The sequence below is a fragment of the Danio aesculapii genome, chromosome 10, assembly GCF_903798145.1.
Source record: "Danio aesculapii chromosome 10, fDanAes4.1, whole genome shotgun sequence".
Lineage (NCBI taxonomy): Eukaryota > Metazoa > Chordata > Actinopteri > Cypriniformes > Danionidae > Danio > Danio aesculapii.
In genome coordinates, this window is record NC_079444.1 from 33,377,199 (window position 1) to 33,404,889 (window position 27,691).

At 34.2% G+C, this 27,691-nt stretch overlaps 1 protein-coding gene across 1 annotated transcript in view; it reads left to right on the plus strand.

Annotated features, from left to right (window-relative positions):
- The window catches only part of LOC130235992 (ryanodine receptor 1-like), a 113,935-nt gene that overhangs the window by 64,837 nt on the left and 21,407 nt on the right, over positions 1–27,691 (plus strand). Inside the window, 16 exon segments of the mRNA XM_056466523.1 lie at positions 315–402; positions 501–593; positions 2,888–2,902; positions 9,434–9,604; positions 11,742–11,801; positions 11,877–12,011; positions 13,255–13,367; positions 13,482–13,578; positions 13,667–13,773; positions 16,211–16,262; positions 17,825–17,899; positions 21,041–21,140; positions 22,161–22,240; positions 22,319–22,395; positions 22,481–22,554; positions 25,366–25,383. Of these exon segments, the coding sequence (XP_056322498.1) occupies positions 315–402; positions 501–593; positions 2,888–2,902; positions 9,434–9,604; positions 11,742–11,801; positions 11,877–12,011; positions 13,255–13,367; positions 13,482–13,578; positions 13,667–13,773; positions 16,211–16,262; positions 17,825–17,899; positions 21,041–21,140; positions 22,161–22,240; positions 22,319–22,395; positions 22,481–22,554; positions 25,366–25,383 (1,355 nt within the window).

Sequence of the window (27,691 nt, forward strand, 5' to 3'; positions counted from 1 at the left end):
TGACCTTAAAATAGTTAAAAAAAAAATTAAAACTGCTTTTCTTCTTATCGAAATAAAACAAATAAGACTTTCTCCAGAAGAAAAAAAATAGGAAATACTGTAAAAAAATCCTTTGCTCTGTTAAACATCATTTGGGAAATGTTTGAAAATGAAATTCACAAATTCAAAAATGTTGACTTCAATTTCAAAACCATTTTTTAGAATTCTGAAATGAGTGGCGCTGCGCGGCGCATCTGGTGTGCGACCTGCTTAAGTATCGTAGCGGCGCCACACGTGGTCATTTTGAAGTGTCATCCACTGTATGTGTTTTTTAGAGCAAGATGGCTGACGTTTCGAGACCCAGATGCTGAGGAGTTGTTCCGCATGGTGGGAGAGGTCTTCATCTTCTGGTCCAAATCTCACGTGAGAACTTTATTCAAGTGTTAGCAGTCGAAAAATACTAATTTAAAAAATAACTAGCTAGGATTTTGAACTTTCTTCTATTTTGTTCCTTCATGCAGAATTTCAAGCGAGAGGAGCAAAACTTTGTGGTGATGAATGAAATCAACAATATGTCCTTCCTCACTGCTGACAGTAAGAGCAAGATGAGCAAGGTGAGCCTTGTATTGTCAGTGTATAGGCAACTTTCTAATTTGCTCATTGATTCATTTCAATACACGATCTTCATGATTGTATCAGATGTTGATATTTTAATATTTACTTAATAGATTAAGGTTGATTAACTTTTCAATCTTTAAGCATGATTGTGTTGTCAGTAGGGCTGCACAATATATCATTTCATCATTGATATTGCAATTTATGAATACACAATAGTCACATCGCAGGACACAATGTGGACTCAGGATTATAGTTGACCAGGTACAACATCTTAGAACACATGAGAATTTTGTAATTTTGATTTTAACCATAATATATAAAGTGAAAGTTTATCGATTGCTTGTGTTTTTAAGGCCTGTTAAGCAAGTTCTGGGCACAAGGAAAATTAAGTTTTTTGTAGCTTTAACAAAGATTAATTGTATTTAATTATTTACACAATGAAGAATATACAGCTTTATTGTACATTTGATTATTTTATTTCTGTATCATTTGTATATTTGCTCTATTTATCTCCCCTTGTAACTTGTTGATTTATATTTTATGCACTCTCCTACTAAATCATCCCAATCTAGCTTAAATCATTAAGCGATCTTGAAAAAAAATCGTAATATAAATCGCAAGAAATTTAAATATCGCAATGTGCATTTTTTCTAGTACCGTGCAGCCCTAGTTGTCAGGCATGATTATTTATTGTTATTTATTTTCTATTATAATGTTTTGAAGTTTTTTTTATTGTTATGTTTTCATCATTTTAGTAGATACATTATGTAGATTTTGTCACTTTAAATATTATTATTATTATTATTATTATTAGATTTGCATTTTAATATGTTATTATTTCATTATTTCAATTATAATATTTTTAATACCTATTCTATGTAATTGTACAGGATTTAAATGTTACTAAAATACTTTAAGTTGCTGATGTATACATTTATATTAAATATATATATATATTTAATTTTGAAATGTTTATTTCAGAGATTCCGTGGGGTCTCAAAGTCTTAAAATGTCCTATATCGCTAAATAAAAATTTTAGGCCTTAAAAAGTCTTACATTTACTGAAATATTGATATATTTAAGACCTACAACTATATATATATATATATATATATATATATATATATATATATATATATATATATATATATATATATATATATATATATATATATATGTATATATATATATATATATATATATATATATATATATATATATAGGTCATTATAGGTATATATATATATAAAGGTCATTTTTAACTTCATTCATCATAATAGTTTAATTATTTGCTTTACAATAGTATTTGTTAAAAAGTTTTTTTTAACTTTTGAAACATATTAATTTATTAATTATGTTAATTATGTAATTAATTTATTAACATATTAACATGTTAATTTATTTTATTTTAAAGAAAGTTTATGTTAAAAAAAGTATATGGATACAAGTAGAGCTTGCTTATTTTTACAGAATATTTAAATTTGTTGATAAGAAATACCTAAAACATTTTTATTTTTTATAATTAATTTATTATTGTATTCTTAAGTTTATTAAATTATAATACATTTTTTGATAGGGCAAATAAAAATCTATTCCAACTGAGCCATTTAAAAAAGCCCTTTATGAGTCAAAAATTTCATTCATAATGATCCTAAAATGTCTTTAAAAGTCTTTAATTTATTTGGTGAAACCTGCAGAAACCCTGTTATTTGTGTTAATAAATTACATTATATATACACAGTCATGGAAAAAATTTGTCTTGATTTATTAGACATGGGTTTAAGGAAAAAATAAAAAGTATATTACATTATATGGTGTTTTCATTAATTGGAAAATGACAATTGGTCACAAAACTGAAATCTTGTTGCCTAAAAGCAAATGAAAACTTGGGCCATTTTACTTTATTTAATGGGAAACTGAGAATTTTCAAGTGGTTTCTTGATTTTTTTTTCCATAACTGTGTGTGTGTGTGTGAGTATGCATATTTTTTCTTCTATTTATCCTTTCTCACAAATGAAAACACACAAAACAAAACAAAAAATGTACTTGTTAATAAACCAACAGCCAGGGGTTGTTTTGGCGTCAAGCCCCACAACAAAAGGTAAAGTATATAGCTTTTCATGCTTCTCCTGAGGATGTTGAGTGTATTCTCATCCAGTGATTTGCTGCCATCATGTGCAAGTGCTTTTGGGATGCAAGTGGTTTTTTCAGGATTTAGATGCCAGTGTTAATGGTGTTCTCTCTCTGACTCCTCTTTTTTTGTCTCATCTGGATGCTGGTGGGTTTCTAGGCCGGGGACTCTGAGGTTAGCTTTCTGTCTGCACGACTGCTGTGCTACCGCATGGCACCTCACATCTAGGGGGGCGCATTTCATCAACTCCCCCAACACACTGGCACTCATAACTGTGACCAAACTAGTGTCCATAGGAATAACACGCTTTTTCACGTGTCATTTAGGGAAAGACATCATGCTAGATATCATCACAGTTTTTAACACTAATTTGTCCTTAGTACTGTAGTTTTATGGACATGGTATGCAGACATAAAAAGTAAATATATAACTGCGATAAAGTTCTCAAGAACAGAATAACTCTGTGAATTATGGGTAAAATGCAGGGATGCATTGATAGTAGTTTTTCATTTATTAATAAATATTGGTATCAATATTAGTTGCTTATTATTTTATGTTGTCTCATTAACAGACATCATATTTGATCTTAATTAAATTAATTTTTATTTAATTAATTTTTATATAACCTAAAATAAATTTAACTTAAATTAAAAAATAAATTAAAACTCAAATTACATGAAAACGTTCTAAATGGGAAGGTTGTTTTTTGTTCAATCGGAGTACCAAAAATTGACTTAAAACCACACCACAAAATTGAAAACAAACAAAAAACAAATAAGACTCTGAATAAAAAAATTTGGGACAGGATGGAAAACGGATATAACAAAAAAAGTAGTGATTTCTAAATTTACTTTGCATCAATTTCTCACAAAAATGCCTAAAATATTGATTCATCTTACCACAGTACACCTTTCCACTGTGTGATGGTCCATCACAGATTCCTCTGAGCCCAGAAAAGTCTACGGCGCTTCTGGACACTGTTAACATAGGGCTTATTTTTGGCACAGTACAGTTTTAACTGCCATTTGTGGATGTAACTACGTATTGTGGTACTTGACAAAAGTTTGCCAAAGTAGTCCTGAGCCCATGTGGTGATATCGCATATAGATGAATGATAATTCTTGATGCAGTGATGCCTGAGGGATTGGAGACCACAGTAGTACAGGCTTGCGCCCTTGTCCTTTATGCACTGAAATTCCTCCAGATTCCTTGAATCTTTTAGTTATGTTATTCAATGTTGAAGGTGAAATATGCAATATACAAAATCTTTCTTTGAGAAACATTGTTTTTAAACATTTTAATAATTTTCTCATGTATTTGTCTTCGGCCCATCTTTGCTTCCAAAGGACTAGACCTTTCTTGGATGCTGCTTTTGTACCAAATCATAATCAAAGTTGTCACTTGTTTCAAATCACATCATTATTTAACCAATTTACCTGATTACTAGCCCTACTAGAAATCCTGGTCCAACTTTTTTGGAATGTGTTGCAGGTCTGAATATCAGGAAAGGATGTGTATTTACAAAATGAAATTGAAGTTGACCAGACAAAACATGAAATATTTTGTGTTTATATTGTCTGCAATGAAATACAAGTCAAAGTAAATTTGGAAATCACTAGTTTCTTTTTTTATTTGTGTTTTCCACACTGTCCCAAATCCTTCTGATTTGGGGTTGTATTATAGTTACTCAGTGACACTAGAACAACAATGATACTACTAGCTTATTGAAAACTCATTTATTGAATCATTAATATAGAACATACCTTATATATTTAGTATTAAATTGACATAGGGAACATTGCTGAATCATTAAAAATTCTGTCCCTTCACATTTAATCAGTAAAAATGTATCTACCTTTTCAGTGCTAGAGTCAATATGCTGTTGGTTTTATTTTGATCAGAAAAAATAAATGATAAAAATCGACATCCAATACTGTATATCGATGCATTGGCCCACCTCATGGTGACCAATGCAATTAAAGTATGTTGCAGACACACTGTAAAAAATTCTGGGTTTCACACAATTCCTTCATGTTGTCTTAACACAAACCGATACAAATTTAAGTAGATTGAACATAAAAATTGAGTTGTCCCCCAAAAAACTCAAGAATTGTGTTGATTCAGCTCATTTCAAATAAGTAATTAGAACAAGCAGTATAAATATCATTTTTGAGTGCATTCTCATCAGTGCCAATTCAATATATTCAATTAACAACAAGAAGCGTCAATCAGCACTAACAGGTTGCTGCTTTTGGCTCTATTGGTGCAAATCTAAATTGGCCTTATGATTCATTTTGAGTCTCAAGAAACGTCCCATCCCCACGGACACAAGGGCCATGGGCTGCCCATCGTCCTGCCAGTGTGTGAGGGGGGGGAGTCTGAATGGAGGCGTTTGATGAAAGAACTCTTTGTAGAGGCTCATGGCACTTGATTCCATGTCCGTGGCAGAGGGTTCGAGCCCCTGGAGGCCTGTGCCATCACCCTGTTACAGCAGTTTGCATTCGGATGGGGATCTTCATACATCTCTTATCTTCCTTTTGTATAACAGCTACAGTTTGGGGTCAACTTGTAAATCTGTTCAGGAAGTCAACTGAGAATGCACACGAATCAAACTGTATTTCAGTTCATTTCCTAAACGGGATTCTTGTGAAGGAATTTGACCTCATTTAATGTATATTTGCGTCATACATCCTCCTTTACAAAAGGGGGGGTAATTTAGAGTCCATCCTCTAACGTGTGCCTACTAAATCCCACCTTAACAGGAAATGTTTCTGTACTAGTGGCTTACACCTCCATGTTGATCCATTTTTTTTGTTTCCCCATCCACCCCTTTTAACCCATGACCCCTGATGCAATCAAAAACAAATGATTGAGACGGGTTTATGGAAAAGGGGATATCACTTACAGACTTTAGAACTAATGTAACCTGTAAAATGTGGCTTTAATTGTTAAGTTGCATTAACTCTGATAGATGGATCATTATTCTACCTTTATTTAGAAGTCAATTTCTACACCGAGGTCAGTTTTATTTGATTTTGAATGGTCTTAACCCTGTACATTTTGCTGTTTCATATTTGATATTCATATTTTGAAGCTATTGATCATAAAACTGTTTAAATATTGTTTTACTGAGATATTATTGGGATGTATAGAATGACAAGTGATATTTAAATGAATTTATTTACTGTTAGCAGTCTTCTATATTTGAATCTCATCTTTTGCTCATCTAAATGTAACCCCGGCGGTCCCACTGCACTTAAAAATGAGGTTTACCTGCACAGCACTTCACTAGCTGGCCTCTGCTGCAGTCACCCACTAAACCTCACGACACCAATGTAACCTCGCCGGCCCTACTGCACCCAACCCGCTCCGAGCTGGCATCGAATCGGTGACCTTCCGCATGGGAGTCTGTTGCTCCAACAAGGAGGCTAAAGACAATGGCCTCTAGCGTCTGTCGCTAGAGCACCGTTAGAGGTCAGAGGAGTGAGGTTTACCTGCACAGCATATCACTAGCTGGACTCTGCTACACTCACCCCCCTAAACCTCACTCCTATCCGGATCATGGCACCAATGTAACTCCGCCGGTCCTATTGCACCCAACCCGCTCCGAGCTGGGATCGAACCGGCGACCTTCCACATAGAAGTCGGTTGCTCTAACGAGGAGGCTAAAGACCTTTACAAATACCATTAACTGCACCAAAAGTGTTGTTTGTTTGTTTTTTCTTAGTGTGATGTGTTATTTCCTCCTCAAGAATGAGCTTTTTATTCCTAATTTATCATATAAGAAAATACCTTAAAAGCCTGATATGACAAATATATTACAAAAAAAGCCCAAAATCGCAAACACAAACACTTTTTAATTCTAATTTCTCTTAAAGAGATGTGCATGTTCACACCAACAGTATAAAATATAGGCAAATTTCTGCTGGCCATTGTGAATGGTGCAGAGTCAATGACGTGTTTGCTGCAATTTTTAAATAATTTAACTTGGGGAAAATTCATTTGAGGTGAAAAACATCCCCTGAGTAAACTAGGGCAAGTGATGCGGTGCTCCACATTTGGTGTGAACCCAGCATTAAAGTTCACCCAAAAATGAATATCCTGTTAACAATTATTCACAGGGCAGTGGCGCAGTGGGTAGCACATTCACCACACAGCAAGAAGGTTGCTGGTTTAAGCCTCAGCTGGGTTAGTTAGCATTTTTGTGTGGAGTTTGCATGTTCTCTCAGTGTTTGCGTGGGTTTCCTCCTGGTGCACCAGTTTCCCCCACTGTCCAAAGACATGTGGTACAGGTGAATTGGGTATGCTAAAATTGTATGAGTGTGTGTGTGTGTGAATGAGTGTGTGTGGATGTTTCCCAGTGATGGGTTGCGGCTGGAAGGGCATCCGCTGCGTAAAACATATGCTGGATAAGATAGCGGTTCATTCTGCTGTGGCGACCCCAGATTAATAAAAAGACTAAGCCGAAAAGAAAATGAATGATTAATTACTCACATTCATATCGTTGCAATCACCTGAGACCTTTGTTTCTCTTCAGAAGACAAATTAAGATATTACATGAAATTCTGAGAAACATCGCGATGGGCAATGGCATGATCATCATAGGCGGCGGTGAATGAATTATTTATAATTTTATAAATTAAATTGGTAAAAAAGGTGCACAACCAACAGTATCTGAGGTTTTCGCAAAAAATTCTAAGTACAAGCGTGAAAGCGAAAGACTGAAGTAGTGTGCTGACGCTGTGACACATTACCTGATAGATTCAAAAGACCGAAGAGTTGTTAGATAGAGGCAAGATTAATTAAATATCACCTTTAACAACTATAGCGAGATGCGATCCAGCGATGCATCCTTGATAAATTGTCCAATGTGCACTGCTCTCTGGGCTTTTGTGCTCAAAGCACCCGTTGACTGCCTTAAGCTCAGACGTGCGCATTTGCTAGAGCACATGACAGAGAGTGTGGTCACGTGATGTACATTTAGCGGTATAGTGTGGACGTGGATCGTTTTAGTCCTAAAATGCCATTTTAAAACTAAGCTGTATTAGTTTTAAAACAATGGGGCGGGGCGGGGCGGAGGATCGCGATCCCGGCTCGGCATTGTGACGTCTATTGGTCATCGGCGATGGACGATGGCATCGACTATCGACCCAACCCTAGTCCCAAGATGTTTAAAGTCCAGAAAAGTGCACAAAAACATAGTCAATTCATTCCAAATGACTTAAGGGGTTTAACTTTTATCATACGAAACTCCAAGAACACTGTTCTGCACAAGAAAAAATAAAAACTACTTTATTATTATTATTTTTATCTCCTTTGGGTATGGTCAGGACAATTTACTATGGCAATATAATGTTTGCTTGTGTTGATGGAACAATATGGAACAATATGAGAGCGAGTAATTAGTAATAAAATTTTCATTTTTGGCTGAACAAACCCTTTAAAGTAAAAAAAAAACATTCTGTTATATCTATTTTATATATAAGCTTTACAGGGTTAAGACCAAGACCAGTAAACCATTACTCTAGCTTCATTCAGACATAATATAGTATATTGTCTCATTCAAGAAGTTTAAGCAGAATTAAAAGATTTGAAGAGATCATATGCAAAAACCTCTAAGTGCCATCTAAAATTTCCATAGAAAATGAGCATTATTCTCAGCCTCCTTTGTTTATAATAAGTTATTATGCTTTAAAAACAATGAAAATAACTTATTCTTTGCTATAAAAGTGAAATTACTGAACCTAAACACTGAAGCCTCATTTTAGAAGAAAATTTCAGATGGCATTTAAAGGTTTTGCATATGAACTCTTCATTTTTTATTTAGTCAAAAGCACCCATTAAACATTGCATTCTATTTAGTAACATGCAATGCATTTAGATTTTTTAATGATGCCCAATGTCTTAAATTCGGAAAGTGTTGGATTAGAGGAGCAAAACTGGTCCAAACCAAACACGCTTGACCAAAGATTAATGAAATGATTACTTTTGTCTTTGTGGGTAAGAGATTTTTTTAAATTTTGGCAACCCAAAATGAGTCAAAAGTGATCATTTCCCTTTAGTTTTATAATTACCACCACTGAATGAGTTTTACAGTTCCTCTTCCTCCTCCTCCTAGTCTGAGCATGTTTTGACTATGCATGTCCTTGCAGATCTTTTCAGTGCATGGAGTGTGTTAAGCTCTACTGACACATAATTCAAGCCTACTTGTAATGCCTGATTTTATTCTGTCTAAGCTAAGATGACGTTCCAGTTGAATGACTTTGTCCCCTATTTGATGTCGTCGCCTCTTTGTTAAGAATACAATTGAGATTTCAGCTTCAGTCTTTCTATATTATGCCTTGTTTTCCCCACTAAGCCCCACTGTTGTTGTCTATTCTGATGAAAAGCAACCCTGAACATTTACCCTTCCTTCCCTCTTAATGACCCTATTAATCAGAATGACTCATTTCCAAGGACTGTTCTCTAAAGAAGTCCTAACTTAAAGATAAAATCTAATAACTGAAACAGTGCCTTCGAGTAAGGATGGATTGGTGCGTTCAGTGTTCTGGGGAAACAGGAAGCTTTGGATTTTGTTTAATGAATTAATTGGACGTCCAATTTTTGGTCATGGAAACCTTATTATACATGCCGTAGAGTTTTACTGGAGGATATTTCATGATGTCTATGCCAGTTGTCATGCTTTGAATCTTACTGTCCTCTCAGGCTGGAGGCTCGGATGTGGAGCGTACCAAGAAAAAGAGACGGGGGGATCGGTACTCGGTTCAAACGTCCCTCATTGTGGCGGCACTGAAGAAAATGCTTCCCATTGGACTCAACATGTGCTCTCCTGCAGACCAGGAGCTGATTAATCTGGCAAAGACACGTTATTCTCTGGTAGTGTGGTCACCGTATTTCTGTCTGTCTGTCTGTCTGTCTAAATTCTTGTTGTGTTGTTGACAAGAAACTTCAGACTCATGTTGCTTTCTGACCAGTCATTATTTACCATCTTTAAAGTTGTCAAAAGGCATCACTAGTGACTGACTTAATTAAATAAGCATTAATATAAAATGACTAAACTGATGCTATGTGTTTTGAACTGGCTATATATGTAAAAGAAAAGTCCAAAAAAGAAGGAAAACCCAAAAGAGTAGACACATTACATCAACACCATTGTCTGTCTTTTTTTTTTTGAATCTGTGAGAGCTGTGTACGGACTCTTTAGTGCTTCCACTGGTTAACATCTTAGATGTTAACCTATGTTAATTGGTTAACCCATAGTGGAGTGCCAGGAAAAAATGATCAACATTACTTTCTGAAAAAATGCTATGTCTGAATTGCATGTTATTAAAGAGCCCCTCTTATGCATTATAAAAGGTCATATTTTGGTTTTGGGTTCTCCAACAACAGGCTGATATGCATGCAATTTCAAAAAATCTTATAATATGTATTTATTTTTACCTAATTATCTAAACAACTTCCATATGATTTATTTGGCAAGGCATCACAAACTCAGAAACACATTTAAATCTGTAAAGGAAGAAGCACACGCCGCGTTGTCAACGTGGTTTTGGATGCGATATGTGAATAGCTTATAAAAATTTAACTTGAGAAATACATTACAAGCACTGATCTATAATAGATACATGATTACAAGCCACGAGGAGCAATTACAAGTTACAACTCACAACTAAGTGAAGTTTAGTATTAAACTAATTTCGAGAGGAGCACATGCTCATGATTGAAGTAGCTGTCCCACATTAGCTAATCACGATCCTCCAATCAAAGGATCACAATTCACTATATATATCCTCATTTCCTTTCTACAACTATCTTCATCTGTAAGAAACCCCCCTCCTCCCCTTCTTCCACCTTTATCCAGAATGGACGGCACGGTGGCCCAGTGACTAGCACTGTTGCCTCACAGCAAGAATACCAATGGTGCTGGGTCCTCGCTGGGCCATCGGGTATTTCTGTGCAGAGTTTGCATGTTCTTCCTGTGTTTGCGTGGGTTTCCCCCGGGTTCCACTATGCACTATAGACAAAATAAGCCTAAATCTTTTTTCTACATGCCTTACTCTCAGGAAGTTCACTAACAGGTTATATAGGAACCCTTACAGGATCTGGAGGAAGAAGAAACTGGTCCATAGAAACTGTGTAACAGTTACTGACCAAGTCTCATACATTAATAGTCTTTGCTACTTCTTCCTTTAATAACAAATGGCCGGCGAATCCCACGTTGTAATGTAGGTTATGTATTAATTATCAGAACAATGACAGGAACAAACACAGCACATGGTATTTATCCCTTTATTCTCCACAGCCGAATATATGGCCATCTCTCAGTGATAGTAATCTTCGTGTCATGACCAATCCCATGATCCCCTGCGCTCTGCTAATGTCTGAAGGGAAAGGTACGTTTACATTTGTCCCAGATCCAGCGCTTAATATTTGGCGACATCGCATATCAACGTCAATACGGGCAGGCAAAAGATTCAAATACAAAACGAATCATTCATTAGACTCTGAGTTGAAGAATCAGTAGTTTTAAACACGTTGCACTTTCAGATTCAAACCTTGTCTGAATGTTTTCATTCACTTAGAGTGATTACACACTGACTGAAAGGTCATTTTCAAAACCCATAATAGGGGCTCTTTGAAAAAAAATTAATCTTTTTGCATCTCGACACCCGTTGTTGTTTATAAATTAATATGATACTCTATATCAAATGGGTAATGCCAGAGTTGGACTGATATTGTGTAGTCTGAACCCAACATTACACTAAAAAAAGTATTGTTGGTGTAACTTAATTGAATTATGGCACATTTACGCTTGTTTGAATTGCTTTATTTTTTGAAAATGGAATCCAAGAGCAAATTTAACTTTGAACCAATGGTGTCAAATCATTTGAATTGTGAATTAAACTGGAACTCAGTTTTCTCTTGTTAATAGTATTTACTGTTTGTAAATTACTTTAGGTTGGTCTCTCTAAACAAGTGAATTAAGGCTTTCTGTTGTCTTGTTGACCCATAGAAAGACACAGATGAGGAGGTCAGAGAGTTCCTGCAAAATAACTTGCACCTCCAGGGAAAGGTAAGTGTACGTGTGTGCGATTGTGCTATTTTTTTTTGAAGAAGTCTTGAATGCTATATCACTTTCTCTTCTCAGGTTGATAATCCATCTATGAGGTGGCAGATGGCACTGTATAAGGAAATGGCAGGAAAGGCTGAAGATGCGGATGCCCCAGATAATGTGGTCAAGCGGGTTCAGGAGGTTTCTGCGGTCCTTTACCACATTGAAGTGGTGAGTTTTAATTCAAGGTCCAGTTCAACATAATGCAACCTGCACATTTTGGTGACCACTGACATATCCTGCTACTATACTGCAGCATCAAGTTGTAATGCTTTAGTCAGTTCTGTGTAGGTAAATGATTGCACATTTTTTTCAGATTTTCTGTTTACTTGAAAAAAAATTTCTCTTTTTGCCATGAATATAGACCTTGTTGTTTTCAAGGCATTACATTCTTGATAAGTTTCAGAAATGCATATATATTATTGTATGTGTTTAATAGGACTGCATGATTCTGGCCACCATTTTTTTTTTTGCTTAAAATCAAGATCACGATTTTCTCACGATTCTGTAGATGTAAAATAAAGGTTAATATGAGTAGGTTATTATTATTGTTATTTCTCAAACATATGGTAAATCAACAGTAATAAAATTAGGCCTGTGTGTAGGTCTACTGTTGGTTAAAATGCAATTTTTTATAAAAGACTTATTTGATCTTGTATGTAGGGACCCCTTTGTAAATGAGATGTTTCATCTCAATGGGTTAAACATTAACATTAAAATTTGTTGCAAATAAATGATAAATTGTAATTATAAATTGTTTGTAAAATTTATAGCTATTTTTTATGGAATTGGCATTTTCTGGTAATCCTGGTCAATTTAGGGCCTCCTTGTTGAATACAAATGCCTATTTATAATATTCTTATATGGTTAAAGTTGAAATTATTAGCCCTCCTGTGAAATTTAATTTCCTTTAAAAATATTTTCCAAGTGCTGTTTAATGGAGAGATTTTGCTAACATAATTTTAAACATGACAGTTTTAATAACTCATTTCTTTAATCTTTGCCAAAATGACAGTACAAAATGTTTTCTAGTTAATTTGCAAGTTGTTAAGTTAAAGTTAGTAAGTTAGGTTAAAAAGCCATGTTCATGTATATAGGGGCTAATGATATTGACCTTACAAATAGTTTAAAACAATTTCAACTGCTTTTGTTCCAGCCAAACAAAACAAAAATATTATAGGAAATACCGTGAAAATAGCTTCGCTTCATTAAATATCACTTGGGAAATATTTTACAAAATAAAAATTCTCCGGCGGGCTAATAATCTTGCCTCAACTGTAATTAATGCTATGTGATAAAAAAAATTAAAGACCCCATGATTGGTTTTCCTGGAATCGAACCCAAAAATGATCCCCTAAGCATCTTAAAATCAATTTTTTTAAACACCCTTAAAAAAAGTCTGTTCCTCTTTCAGACGGAGCACCCTTTCAAGTCCAAAAAGATGGTTTGGCACAAACTGCTGTCCAAACAGCGGCGTAGAGCGGTGGTGGCCTGTTTCAGGATGACTCCACTTTACAACTTGCCCAGGTAAGACAAGACGGATCCCAATCAATTTCAGTCATTTCTGCACAAGCCGGTCTGTTTCATAAAATGAAATGAAGAGAAAAAGGATCAGAATATGCATTAACGTCTCTCTTTCAGACACAGAGCGTCTAATATGTTCCTGGATGGGTACAAGCGCAACTGGATAAGAAACGAAGGATATTCCTTTGAGGACAGAATGATTGATGATCTGTCTGTATGTGCTCACACATTAGCAAAAAAAACCAAAAAAAAAAACATGCATTTAAGCAACGTTTAGACATGTAATGTTCTTCACAACGTAGAAAGCATTGGAGGAGGAAGAAGAGGAGGAAGAGGAAAAGGAGACAAAGCCAGACCCTCTTCATCAGCTCATCCTTCACTTTAGCCGCACAGCACTCACTGAGAAAAGGTGAGATCCCTGGTCAGTTAGACACTTGGTTACTTGTGTCAAAAGAGGCCATCACATGGCCATAACATGCGGCTGTTATGCAGACTGTTTGAGTCATTCACGTTGTTCACATGGCCTTCTGTATTATATTATAAAATCAACCAACTCACAGATTTACAGGTTTACAGCTATCAGAAATGTAGAGTCTGTCTGTCCAGCAAAAATGAAAAAGTGAATGGTAATTGTAATTTTCTTTCTTTAATTTAGAATATGTCCTGTTTGTGATTTATTCAAAATTTTTCTAAGCAAAAAGTAGCATGGGTATAAGTTTAGGAATCAAATGATTTATCAAAATAATAGATGTTTTAATACCAAAAATTATTGGGATATCAAGTAAAGATCATCTTCAGTGAACACATTTTGTAGATTTCCTAGCGTAAAATAAATTAAAACTTACATTTGGTTAAGAGTATACATGGCTAGCATCTTAATTTGACCAAATATATTATAAATATTTAGATATTTTTTCCCTTAGATTCCAGATGTGTACATTTTTGCTTATTTTCAATACTGTCCTATTCAAATAAACATTTATTTGTTTATCTATTATAAATGCTTATTTATTCAGCTTTCAGTTGATGTATAAATCTCATTAATATAATAAGACCCTTATGACTGGTTTTCTAGTGTCAAAAGAGGCCATCACATGGCCATAACATGTGGCTGTTCTGCAGACTGCTCAAGTCATTCATGTTGTTCACATGGCCTTATGTATTATATTACAAATAAATTAATTCAGAGATTTACAGTGTAATAAACATGTTTACAGGTACTTATTAATAGTTTTTCAGGTAGTAGTTGGGTTTAGGAAAATACTAGGAATTAGCAATGTAGAAGAAGATGCAGAAAAGTACTAATATACAGCCAATACCTTAATAATAGACAGGTAATAGTTAATAGTGTTAATAGTTTAATTGGTACATAAACTAAAGTGTTACCAAATTTCCAATTCAAATATTACTCAATCTTAAATATTGCAAAGTTGCTGGTGTTTTTATATGTAACCCTAAAGCATTGCATTATTAACATTGTGTTAGAAAATGCTGATTAAATAAAACTGCCATGTAACTTAAACTATTTGTGTTCTTTTATGAAATATTGACTTTAACTGAAATAAAATAAAACTTTTTAAAAATTAATCTAACAGACAGAAAATTTTCCCAAACAACAAATAAAATAAGTGAATGAAAACCATATAGAGTAATAAAAACACATAGAAAGATCTAACTGTCTGTCTTTAGCAAAAAAGTACAGTGAAAGGCAATTAAAATTGTATTTCTGTATATTAGAATATAAGCAAAGGTATATTGCACAGGTATATTTTTAGGAAAAGCCAACATTGTTGATTTTACTTTTATGCAGGTAATCAAGTAAAGATCATCTTCCTTTATCATGTTCTTTTATAAATTTCCTACCATATATATATATATATATATATATATATATATATATATATATATATATATATATATATATATATATATATATATATATATATATATATATATATGAAAACCTAATTTTATTAAGAGTATGCATGTCTGAACTTAATTTAGACAAATTTATAGGCAGTTTTTTCAATATTTAGATTTTTTTGAGCCCTCAGATTGCAGATGTTCAAACTTTTGCTTCTCAGATATTGTCAAAGTCAAAGTCAGCTTTATTGTCAATTCAGCCACATGTACAAGACATATAGAGAATCGAAATTGCGTTACTCTCAGACCCAAGGTGCTTAACATTAATATAAAAAAATATATATAAAAAATAGTAGAGTTTAAGAAAAAGAAAATTTACAGTATATACATTGCACATAATGTGGTCTAAAAATATACATAGGTAATGAAATTGTAAACAATAATAGTGACTTAATGTCACTATTATTGTTTACAATTTCATTACCTATGTATACCTATGTATATGCATATAGCAAATGAGTGCAAAGTAAACCAGAGTTGTGCAGATAAAGAACAGTATAGTGCAAAAAGAACTTGTAAACATGATAATTGTGATAAAGTGACAGTGTCATATTGGGAGGTAGTAGTAGTGACAGTGTCATATTGTAGAGGTAGTAGAATTGTCTTATTCTAACAAACCATACATCAATACTTATTTGCTAATTTATGTTAAATGCTGATTTATTCAGCTTTCAGATGGTGGTCGAAGGTCACATTAAACAGTGCTATTCTATGATGATCACAGTGCAGCCCTTAAATACTAGTTAGTAGTTATTATAATCTTCATACTTAGCCACTATCTTTTAAAGCATTAGGCTTTATGCATACATGTGTATTATTCCAGTGTCTATATTTTTACATCTTTTTGGTTGTCTTTGAGATGTCTTTTATATCCTTTGATTCCAATTTTTTATCTCCTTGTCCTTACTTTTGTTCTGTCGCAGTAAACTGGATATAGATCACTTATACATGGCATATGCTGATATCATGGCTAAGGTAAGATTTTCTGGCTTATTGTAAACAAATAACAACCATTTTCAGCAGTTCCTCCATGACTTTGTGGAGCATTTTTTACATTTTTTTGCAGCTTTATGGATGACCTGGGCTTTTCTCTAAATTTTGGACATTTCTAGTGTTGCTTTGCTGTGAAAATATACACAGACAATAATCATGCAAATTTGTTATCTCTCTTTTTTTTGTTTTAGCTCAAAAGCAATTGGTATCTGTATTTTATATTAAGGACACCATGGTCTAGGAGCACAATTCAATTCACCTTTATTTCTATAGCGCTTTTACAGTGTGGATTATGTCAAAGCAGCTTAACATAGAAGTTCTAGTAAATTGAAATTGTGTCAGTCCAGTTTTCAGGATTAAAGTTCAGTTTAGCTCAGTTCAGTGTGGTTTAATTTTCACTGCTGAAAGTCCAAACACTGAAGACCAAATCCATCGATGTGCAGCTCCAGTCTCATGCGGTCCACTCCTCCATGACCACCACAGCATCTGCTCAGGATACAGCCTAGTCCAGGATTATGGATACTTCGGGATAAGAAAAAACAACAACAGACTAACATAAGCGTAGATGCCGATCAAATTATAATGTCTTTTGGGAAGTGATTTGGATTTCAAAAGTATTTGTGTTTTATGTGTATGCTAATGCAATGAGATGTGTCTTTAATCTAGTTTTTAACTGACAGGGTGTGTTTACTTCCCGAACTGTGCTAGTAAGGCTGTTCCAGAGTTTAGATGCCAGATATGAGAAAGATCTACCGCCTACAGTTGATTTTGATATTCTGGGAATAATCAATTGTCCAGAATTAATTGAGCGTAGTGAATGTGAGGGGCAATAATACACCAGGACTCCCTGAGTAAAAAAAAGTCTACTTCACTACACTAAGAAATAAAGTCTGCTTTATATTTGTATCATAAATCCGAACAAGCTGCCCTGAATGACAAAATCATGGAGGAATTGCATCATTTTTATTATGGGGTTTAGTTTGATTTCTAACTGACATTAAATGTGGGCATATTGGCTCAGTTTCACAGACATGGTTTTGCTTAAATTATGATTAAATTTTATAGGATTTATTATTAGTAGTAGTAGTAAAATTAGAATATAATTTTTTTAAAGCACATTATTGGTGGCATTTTAAGACTACTGTTTGTACACTGTTAAAAAAGTCTTGCTGTCTTAAATTTTTAGTTGAATCAAATTAATTTTTCTAGTCATCTCAACTTACATCAGTCAAACTGATGAAAAATATTAAGTTAAACTTTGTATAACTTAAACATTATAGTTGAAGCCTGATTAAAATAAGTTAAAGCAACATAAAAATGTAAATTATTTTTGTCATTACATTTTTTACAATGTACAAGTAATCTTTAGTTAAAACTAGCCTTATGCCTTGTCTGAGAAACTCAAAGTAAAGTGGGTAAAGTATTAAAATACATTTATTATGGATTAATCTATTTTGTTTTTTCATACATTATGAAATGTTCTTTAAAATGTCCTATAATGCAGTCTAATGCCACGATCTCTCTCTTTGTCATGCTGAATGTAGAGTTGCCACATGGGTGAAGAGGATGAGGGTGGAGAGGAGGAGGATGAGGGTGGAGAGGATGAGATGTCCTTTGAGGTGCGACAGACAGAGATGGTAGGGGGAGTCCGGGGGCTGGGGACGGGGAAGACACACGAGCGGTAGACCCGAGTGACATCCAAACCAACCACTGTATCACCCATCCATTCACTCACATCCCATTTGATCTGTCTATCTCTCTCTGTCTGTCTGGCTTGTGCTCTCTGATATGTCTTTGTCTCTTCATTTTAACTATGTCTAATATGCATTAATATCACACTTCTGCATCTTTAAAAACAGGCTTCGGTTGCACTTTATTTTATGGTTGACCTATTATACAGTTAACAATTGTATCATATTAATTAAATATGTGTTTACTATAGGATTAGGAATTAATTTGGGATTATTATTATTATTTAATTACTACAAGAAGTTTCCAAGTTACTACATATGTTTCCAAGGACACTATAATATAAAGTGCTACCTATGTAGACTTAGGTGAATTGTTGTGCTTTATGTTGTAAAACTCAGCGTTTGGATAACCTAAAGCTGCAGCTTGTGGGGATTCTATAATTAGAAATATAACAGAATTGCTACTGAATTTTTACTACAAATCTTCTGCACAGAGGATTGAGCTGTCATCCTATGTAATATAATGAGTGTATTTAACCAAGACATGTGAAATATACATTTTATTTGATTATATAAATTATATTTGTAATAATTGTATATTATTTAGATTGTTTTAAACAATTTTCTATGATTTTATTAGAAAGTTTCTGTATTGTTAAGTAATTTTGAGACTCCAAAGAGATTTCAGTGTGTGAATGTTTACTGGTTGCAGCTTTAAGAGTCCAAAAGTAACTATCCTTTAACTACTGTATATATGGTTGCTTTTTAAGGTTTTGCTTAATGATTAATGCTTCTTTCAGTGCTTTCTGAATGAACGTGCATTTAGCTTGTTTCACAGTTTATTTAATTATTGTATGTGTGTAATACAGGGTTCCCATGCTTCTTGAAAGTACTTAAAAATACTTCAGTTTCAGACATTTGGATTCAAGGCCTGGAAAGTACTTAAAAGCAAACGCATGTCCTTGAAAGTGCTGGAAATTTGAAATGAAATTTGTTTATGGTTTGAACATATGTATTATATTGTAAAAACAGATCACTAAAAAAACTGACAAAATCTTAAATTAAAATTCTTAAATTAAAATCTCATACAATAACATTGATAAATTAAAGCTGCAAGCAGCGATGAAAGGGACGTCGCACCCGGGCTCACCACCCCCCCTGGCCTTAGGATGACAGAGAACAGTGGGCAACAATAATTTAAGCTGATAAATGTAAAAAATCCTGAGAAAATCACCAGTTTATGTAAAACCTCTTCTGTCAGCTGGTGGTGCTATGGCTTTAACTTAATGTTTGCATGTAAATGTCTTCAGGAGAGGAATATTATGGAACTTTTAAAAAAAATGTGTAGTTTGTTACAGTGGAAAACATGTAATTTCCTTTTGCCAGTAGGTGGCGCTATAACTGAACTCGAATTTTGGCATGTAAAAATGTTCAGGACATGACTCTCATCAAATAATGCAGATTCAGAATTCAGAAACCGCATTTGAACATTACCAGTATTTGATATGACATTTTTAATGTAAATAGTAAATATAAGTGAAATGTTAAGTACAGTGAAAGACTTTTAGGGTGCTACATACTGTATGCTGGGCTATCCTTACAAAGGTGCTTTATTTAACACTAATGGTGCTTTAAAAAGTCCTTGAAAGTTCTTGAATCTGCTGTTCATGAAAGTGTGGGAACCCTGGTAATAGTAATGTCTGTTTTCTGTTCTCTCTTACCCTGATTTCCTTTAACGCATTCACAGTTGTTTTGTGAAAGTGACTAATCAACGTTTTCCCCCATACTGACATAGTATACTGACACACAGACTACAGTGAAAACAAGAGCAGTCTCCTAGTCTGCACACACAAAGATACAAACATAGATACACATCTGACGTAGTGAATTGTAGGTAACAAATACATATACAGTAGTTATAATTTCACTTATGTACACTCATGTTGAGCATTTATAGACATGGTAAGAAGATATGCACACACTTTTGGGTGTTTAGGCCAGGCTTACAGGGGAGGGGGGTGGTAGGGGTGGGATGGGAGGTTTGGGAGGGGGGTGTAATATGCATGCAGTAATTATAAACCTAAAGATTTATTTTGCGAAGCTTTAGAATTTTTAAAATGTACACTTTTTTTTGTGCAACTTTTGCTTCTTTTATGTATGTAATAAAAAGCAAAAGCCTTGCTTTTATTACAATTTTATTAGTTATGTGTTTGCTTGTACATATCTACATTTAAAAAACGAAAAGGGAAAGCAATTGCATATAATCACAATTTATCTTTATTTTAAAGTCGATTGTTTGGTAATGCTGGGTGAAGGGTTACGTTTATGTTGGAGATGCACTTATTGGTCACTTCTCAACAGGAGACAGAGCTGTAGATAAGTAACACCTGCATGGCTCTTTGTTTCTCTGTGAGATGCAAAGCCATCAGGAGAATTTACTGTAGTCCAACGTTTGCTCTGTTAGACAAACGTGGGAAATTAGTATGATTATCCCATGACTAATGATGATGGTGCGCTTGATTGGAAGCATGCTAAAAGAGCTTGAGTGAAAGAGAAGAGTTGTAGAATATATATTAGCTTCAGCGTAGCCCAGATTTTGGTCAGGAGCTCTCCTTAATGCTGTAAAAATCACATTTAAACTAAGATGAATACATTTTCGCTTTTGGTTTATTTCTCTATAGTTTTATATGTGTGGATGTATTTTAAAACATTTTGGGAAAGCACAAATTTAGCGATCAAAATTGATTTTTGCAGCTTGCTCAAACTACTTATTTAAAATGAGCTGAATCGGCACAAGTCTTCTGATTATTTGGAGACAACTTAAGTGTTTTATGTTTAGTCCATTTAAATTTGTAAAACCAATTAAGTTAACTTAATCGATTTGTGTTGGGACAACATAATGGAATTGTGTAGAACCCAGCGTTTTTTACAGTGTGAACAGGATTAAGACAAAATGCTTTCTGTAGTTTGTTTTAGAGGAACAGGGAGATTGACCTGAAAGAATGGTATGTGGAAAGGACGACATATTAATGATTTCAATCAGTTCATTGTCCATGTTTATCCCTTTAGGAAAAGGAAATGGAAAAGCAAAGACTGCTCTACCAGCAGTCACGTCTACACAACCGAGGGGCTGCTGAGATGGTCCTGCAGATGATCAGTGCCTGCAAGGGTACTAATTCAGCTTTATACATACCTAAAAACTACTGAAGTCATTTTTAAAGTGCCCTGTTATGATATTTTAAAGGATTCTGATTTTATTCTAAAACATGTCTGCATGAAATCAAGGTCAAAAAAGTTCTGTAATTGTCTTCACATAATATACAACGCAGTATCACCTCTTGTCTCATGGTGTCTGAAAAGATGTGCTGAAGTCATTCAAAACAAGGTCCTGTACATTAATTTTGATCGTTGTAGCCTTCTGATGGGGTATATGCAGATACACTTTTAATTTTCAGCCAGCCAGCACAAGTGCTTTTGGTTGTGCCATTACAAAATTGCCACGTTTAATATCTTATTTCTTTAAAAAAAAAAAAAAAGTAATTCAAATGATCTTCATTGCCTGATAGATAAACAAAATAAATTGGGTGTCAGACCGGAGTAGAAGCACTGCGTTAAATCCCATTTTTTGTGCCATGTTTTTAAAATATGGAATTTTATTTTACTCCAGTATGTTCAATATAGTTTGTTTTCAATGGACCCTGCTGCTACTGGCGTTGCTTTTGTTTACAAAGTCTTTCATCTATTTTCACGCTTGAAAAGCTAAATGAATGCTTAAGTCTATTTAACTGATTGTATTGTAATTACATTACATCATCGATTCTGTAAAAGGAACCTTATGAAATTAAAAATAGTCACATAAATCTTTTACCGGAAGTTTATCATTGGCTTAAAACACTAGCTCTACATATACCCCATTAAAGACTGTTGTTCTTTAATTTTGATCACTGTGTTTTTGATTACTGTGAATGCTGTGGTTATTTTGCTGTAGCCACAACTATATATATCATATATTAATGTATATATAGTAATATATGGTTATATATCATATATTACGTTATTTCTGAATAACAATGAACTTTTCATTCAGTAAATTTCTGTTTTTGTATTTTGATTTCCACCTTATATCACACCCTATGTTCAAATATCCAAATGGGGCAATTTAGAACTTTTCTTTTTTGTCTTTGTGCAGGTGAGACCGGTTGCATGGTCTCTTCCACCCTAAAACTGGGCATTTCTATTTTAAATGGCGGGAACTGTGAGGTCCAGCAGGTTAGTTGCGAGACACCTAAATTAAAGACAATTATTTAGATATTGTGCTTTGTTACCGGATAAAAAATTACCTTTCAGAAAATGCTGGAGTATCTGAAAGACAAGAAAGATGTGGGTTTCTTCCTCAGTGTTCAGGCTTTAATGCAGACCTGCAGGTATTTTGTGATTGCAAGCTGCTGTCTTCCTCTTTTCACACTAGTTAATAGATTGATTAATTAAGTGTTTGTAAATGCTTTGCAGTGTTTTGGACCTGAATGCCTTTGAGAGGCAGAATAAAGCTGAGGGTCTAGGTATGGTGTCAGAAGAGGGAACAAGTAAGTAACAGGAATGATCCAGAGTCTTTTTCATCGTGCACCAGTACTGTATTTTGACAAGCTGGATATTTGTAGATTAAAGGTGCTATAGAGTGAATTCATTCAATATGATAAAATGTTCTCTGATAGCTACATAGTAGGAATGTCACTTAAATGAAAAGCTTGCTTTTGACCATATTTAGAAGGATCGTTGTAATGGTGCCTTCACACCAGAAGCGTCAAGCACGAGTGGTTTACATGTTATGTCAATGCAAAGACGCAAATAGACATCCTGCGGCATGATGCGCAACAATGAGGCTGCACGAATGATGTGATTCACGCGAATGATGCGATTCACGTTAAAGATGCGATTTACGCAAATGAAGCGGCGCGAGTTGAGAGTTTTGCGGAATTTTGCGAAACACTGCCGCCAAGGGGCACAAAATGGCTGAATGCAGTAAATACCCAGCTACTTATAAATGAAGATGAAATAAAGCAATGAAATGCGTGTTACGTGTGAATCGCTTGAGATGGAAAATTTGAAACTTTAGCGGACATTCGTGCCGCATTAACGAATCAGGAACTTTCTCTTGTAGGGGCTTGTTTATGAAGTAGAGCCTGTTGTTGTTGTCCTGGGGGAAAATCCTCCCGCTGACACCTGACAACAGTTGATCAAACTAGACTCGGCTCGGTCGGAAGCACCGCTTAAAGCTTCCATCATCCAGGTTAAGTTTCTGGAGGAGTTTGTGAACTCACAGAGCTGGATGCACCTCTAAAAGGATCTAGTGACTCAGACACGGCTCCAAACGAATCGACGCTGCTTTTCAGTCTTCATAAAGCACATAAACACAGTTATTCTCTCAATAAAATTCATGTTAGCCGTTTAGTAATGAAGCTAGAGTCACCAGGCAGACAGAACCCCTGCCCATGACGCGAATCCGCATCTATTGGGAAGTGAATTTAAACTCAAAATGTGTCTGGTGAGAACAAAAATTCACAGTTCAGAGAAAGGAGAAAATTATTTGCAAAATAATATATAATATGACATTTTTACAAATAGAGTAGATGCTTTATACATTTTTTTAAATGAATTGGACATATTTTTAGGAGTGAGTGAGATGTCTTTAAGCCACCAGAGTAACCTATTTTGCTCGAGTTTTGTTTTTCAATGACATAGAATAAATTGTAATTATATTCATCAAAAGAGACAGACATAGATGTTATAGTGTTGTATTTGAAGCTTTAACAAATATTAATATACAGGCAGAAATTAATATCAACCTCTGCATAAACAGAGGAGTTTTAAAATACAATATTTATTTATAAAGCACATTCAAAAACAACCAAAGTTGACCAAAGTGCTGTACATAGGAGTACTAAAGAAAATAAAATGTAAAAGGAAACAATTAATAAGCAAAAGATATAAATAAACAGTAATCAAGAGGTATTAAAAGTGAGAGTGAGTTGTTTAAAGTGCATTACTGTCCTATCACTTCAGAAAAATCACAGTAAAAACTGAGCGATATGACACTTATATTCGGCAATCTACATGTGTTTTTTGGCTCATTACATATATAAATGTATGTTGCTACCTTACAAACAAACGTTGCAAATTCCAAAATATACACGTTAAACTAACTAAATATACAGTTAAACAGGCCTTATAGCTCTTGGGGTCGTAGTGAATCCATATATCCTGTATTTTGCCTTCTGACGAGCTGTGAAAACTCTGTGGTCATGCATGGCTGCCTACTTCCCAAAACTGCTGCCTGCCTCTCTCGTTTTTAAGACAAGAGTCCCATGTATGTAGTAGTTTTAATACACGCTTAGATAAACTTAAAACTAAGGGGGAAAAAGATCATTGTAATTTCACTACGAAATGTTGTGGCCAATCAAATGCTGCCTGGGGCATGCATATTAATCGTACCGATTGACCTGCTTTTCAGTGGGAATTTCCAGAACGAGGAAACAATTACAGTAAGTGACCGTTCAAATGGGACGAATGGATTACGGAAATGTGTTTAGGTGTAACAGTAGTTTGCAACACTGCCGCCAAGGGGCACAAAGTGGCTGAATGCAAACGAAGAGAAATATCCAGTAGCGGTAAATACCCTGCTACTTGTAAATGAAAATGAATGAATGAAACAAAGCATTATTATTCCTTCTTAAATCATTATAAACTTGAGTATAAACCTAAGTACAATGAGGATTTATTTTGGAAATCAAAACATCATAAATAAAAGACAACCTAAATGAAAGTACAAACAAACATACAGTAAATAAATAAATAAAGCAGCGCTTTAGCCTAAATATAGAGAGATGTATAGTAGGCTGTTTTTTTTTTTTTAAGTGATAGGGCTAAGACAGCCAATAAATAGACTTTATTATTCAGCTACGCCTAGGTATATCCAGACATTAATTCTATGGCACCTTTAATACCAATTGCTAATGTAATTTGCTAGTATAAATGACTATAGAGGTTAAAAATGATTGTTGAATCCATAAATGTGGCCAAAAATAGCTACTATTTAATCATCCATCTGTAATCATGCGTGTTTGGTCATTCTAACCTGAAAATGCCGCATCATTTGTTGACAAAATTGATCAGATCAATAAATAAATCAGTGATCATATTATCACAAACTCCATTTGTCTCCAGATGTAATAATCGAGTCTAATATGATGCCAGTTGAAAGATTATGATATTGGTCATGAATAATTCCCTTTTCACTCCATGTCGTCTGTTTGTCCTCACCTCACCATCGCTCTTTTACCATGACTATACTTTTGTCCCCATCTCTTTTCATTCCTCCTTTCCTTCACGGGCCTCAGACATGAAGCTAGAACGGGGTAAATAATGCCTCTGTCCCTCTGTTTTTTCATTTTTCTCTACCTGTCACTCCTCTCTGTCCCTTTTTCTCTTTGAAATCAGTTTTCTTTTATTTATTTTTTGAATATATATACACATGAAAGTATATATATGAAACTTATCACTCAAGGATTTGTAAAAACAACTTTCGGTCACATTACAAATTCAGTTCACCAAGCAGTACATCTAATTTATTCATTCCCACTGACTCAGAATGTGACTGAAGTGTTTTTCTCTCTCCCCTTGAGTGTTGAAACAGATCTACTGTAACTCTAAGTCTCTGCATTGTGTCTAGTCTGTAGAAAAGGAGAAATAAAATGAAGTTTACAGTAACAACATGCTGCATAAACAAAACATTTTTGTTCATTATGTTGTTTTTTTGCATTCATTAAGTTTCATTCCATGTAGTTATACGCATCAGCTTTGTTTTTACATGAAAAAAGACCTTAACTTTCATATGACAACACTAAAATCCTTATTGAATTTAAGGTGATCATGTGTTTTGTAACTAGCAAATTCAGGGGTCAAAGACATGTTGGTCTCTGCATCAAAAATAAATGTAATATAAATATTTTATGATAATAAAATGCTAGTAAAGTGGAAGTATCAACTAGCACGTCATGATTTTGCCAAGTATGATGCAATCCTGGATTAACATCTATGTTGATCCTGGAACACCATTTTTGTTTGAATATGTAATCCATACATATTCCCTACCCCTAAACCCAACCATAACTGTAAATTATTCATAAAAATCAGAGGGAAATATTAATTAGATAACAATCATGTAGAAGTATAAACCTAAACGTAAGACTTAACTTAACATAAACTGTTAACGTATCCCTTAATCCTGATTGGAATGTTGTTCCAGGATCAACATAGATGTCAATCCGGGAACATGTCCTACTTTGTAAAATCAGGTTGGCAGTATCAACTAACATCAAAATATGAAAGTAAAATGTAAAATATGTGAAAAAGAATCATTTTAATTAAGTGTAATGTGTATATTTACGTCAAATTTAAACATCATACTTCTTCTATGTGTTGAAAAATATACAGTCAGGTCCATGAATATTGGGAAATCTACACAGTTCAAAATTTTTTACTCCAACTCAATGTATTTACAATGAAATGAAAAAGATGTGCTTTACCTGCAGACTGTCAGCTTTAATTTGAGGGTATTGACATCCAAATCAGGTGAACGGTCTAGGAATTACAACACTTTGCAGATGTGCCTCCCACTTGTTAAGGGTCCAAATGTAATGGAACACCCTCAAAATTAAAGCTGACAGTCTGCAGTTTGAGCACATCTGGTTCGTTTCATTTCAAATCCATTGTTTTGATGTATAGAACCAAAAATGTTAGAATTGTGTCGATGTCCAAAAATTTATGGACCTGACTGTATATTAAAATGATCGTTCTAAATTTAATTATTTTTCAAATTATTACATATTACTTGCTTAAAATTGGACACAACCTAGGATAGTGGCAAAGGTCAAGAAAGGTTTAAAATGATTTTTTAAAATTCTTTTAATGTGTCATTAAACAAATCTTGTTTTAATTGTATTTTAAAATATTTATTAGTATATAAAAATATACTATTGTTACACTGAATAACATTTAATTGGGTGTATGAAAAATGTAAATTTATTAATTTTTGACTACATGTGGACAAACTTAAATGTATATTAAATTAATTTAATGCCATTTTGTGCTTTGATTGTTTTGACGCTTGTAAACCCGTTTTTGTCTTTGACCCAGATATAATTTACTAGTTCCACCCATTGGTTATGAATTGAGCCAAATCTGATCTAACTCTGTCTTGGCTTCAAGATTTGCACCTAATATTACCCTTTATGCCTTCCTAAATTTACCCCAGCTTAGGTATTGCCTTGAGGTCATAATTAATCCATTAATAAGTCATACAAAATTGGACACATCAAAAACACTAGACTATGATAGTGCACAGCAGTTTAGCATTAGCCTTTAGCATAAGCATTAGCAATTTAGTATTTAACATATTGTGATCCTAAAATAAAAATAGCTGGAATTATCACAGAAGATATCATGCTGGAGTCTCTGACTTTCATGTGGCTTTGTGGATTTATTGACCTGCATTTTCCCTCCCCAAAACACAGCTGAGGTTTAGGATTACAGTCGGTCTGTCCCGCATGTCAAAGTAACGCGTCTATGTTGGGCTTTTATGTTGTAATTAATCTCTCCATGTGTTTAAGCCACAGTTTATGTGATTGTATATCAGTGTACTTATATATGTGCTCATTTATGCTT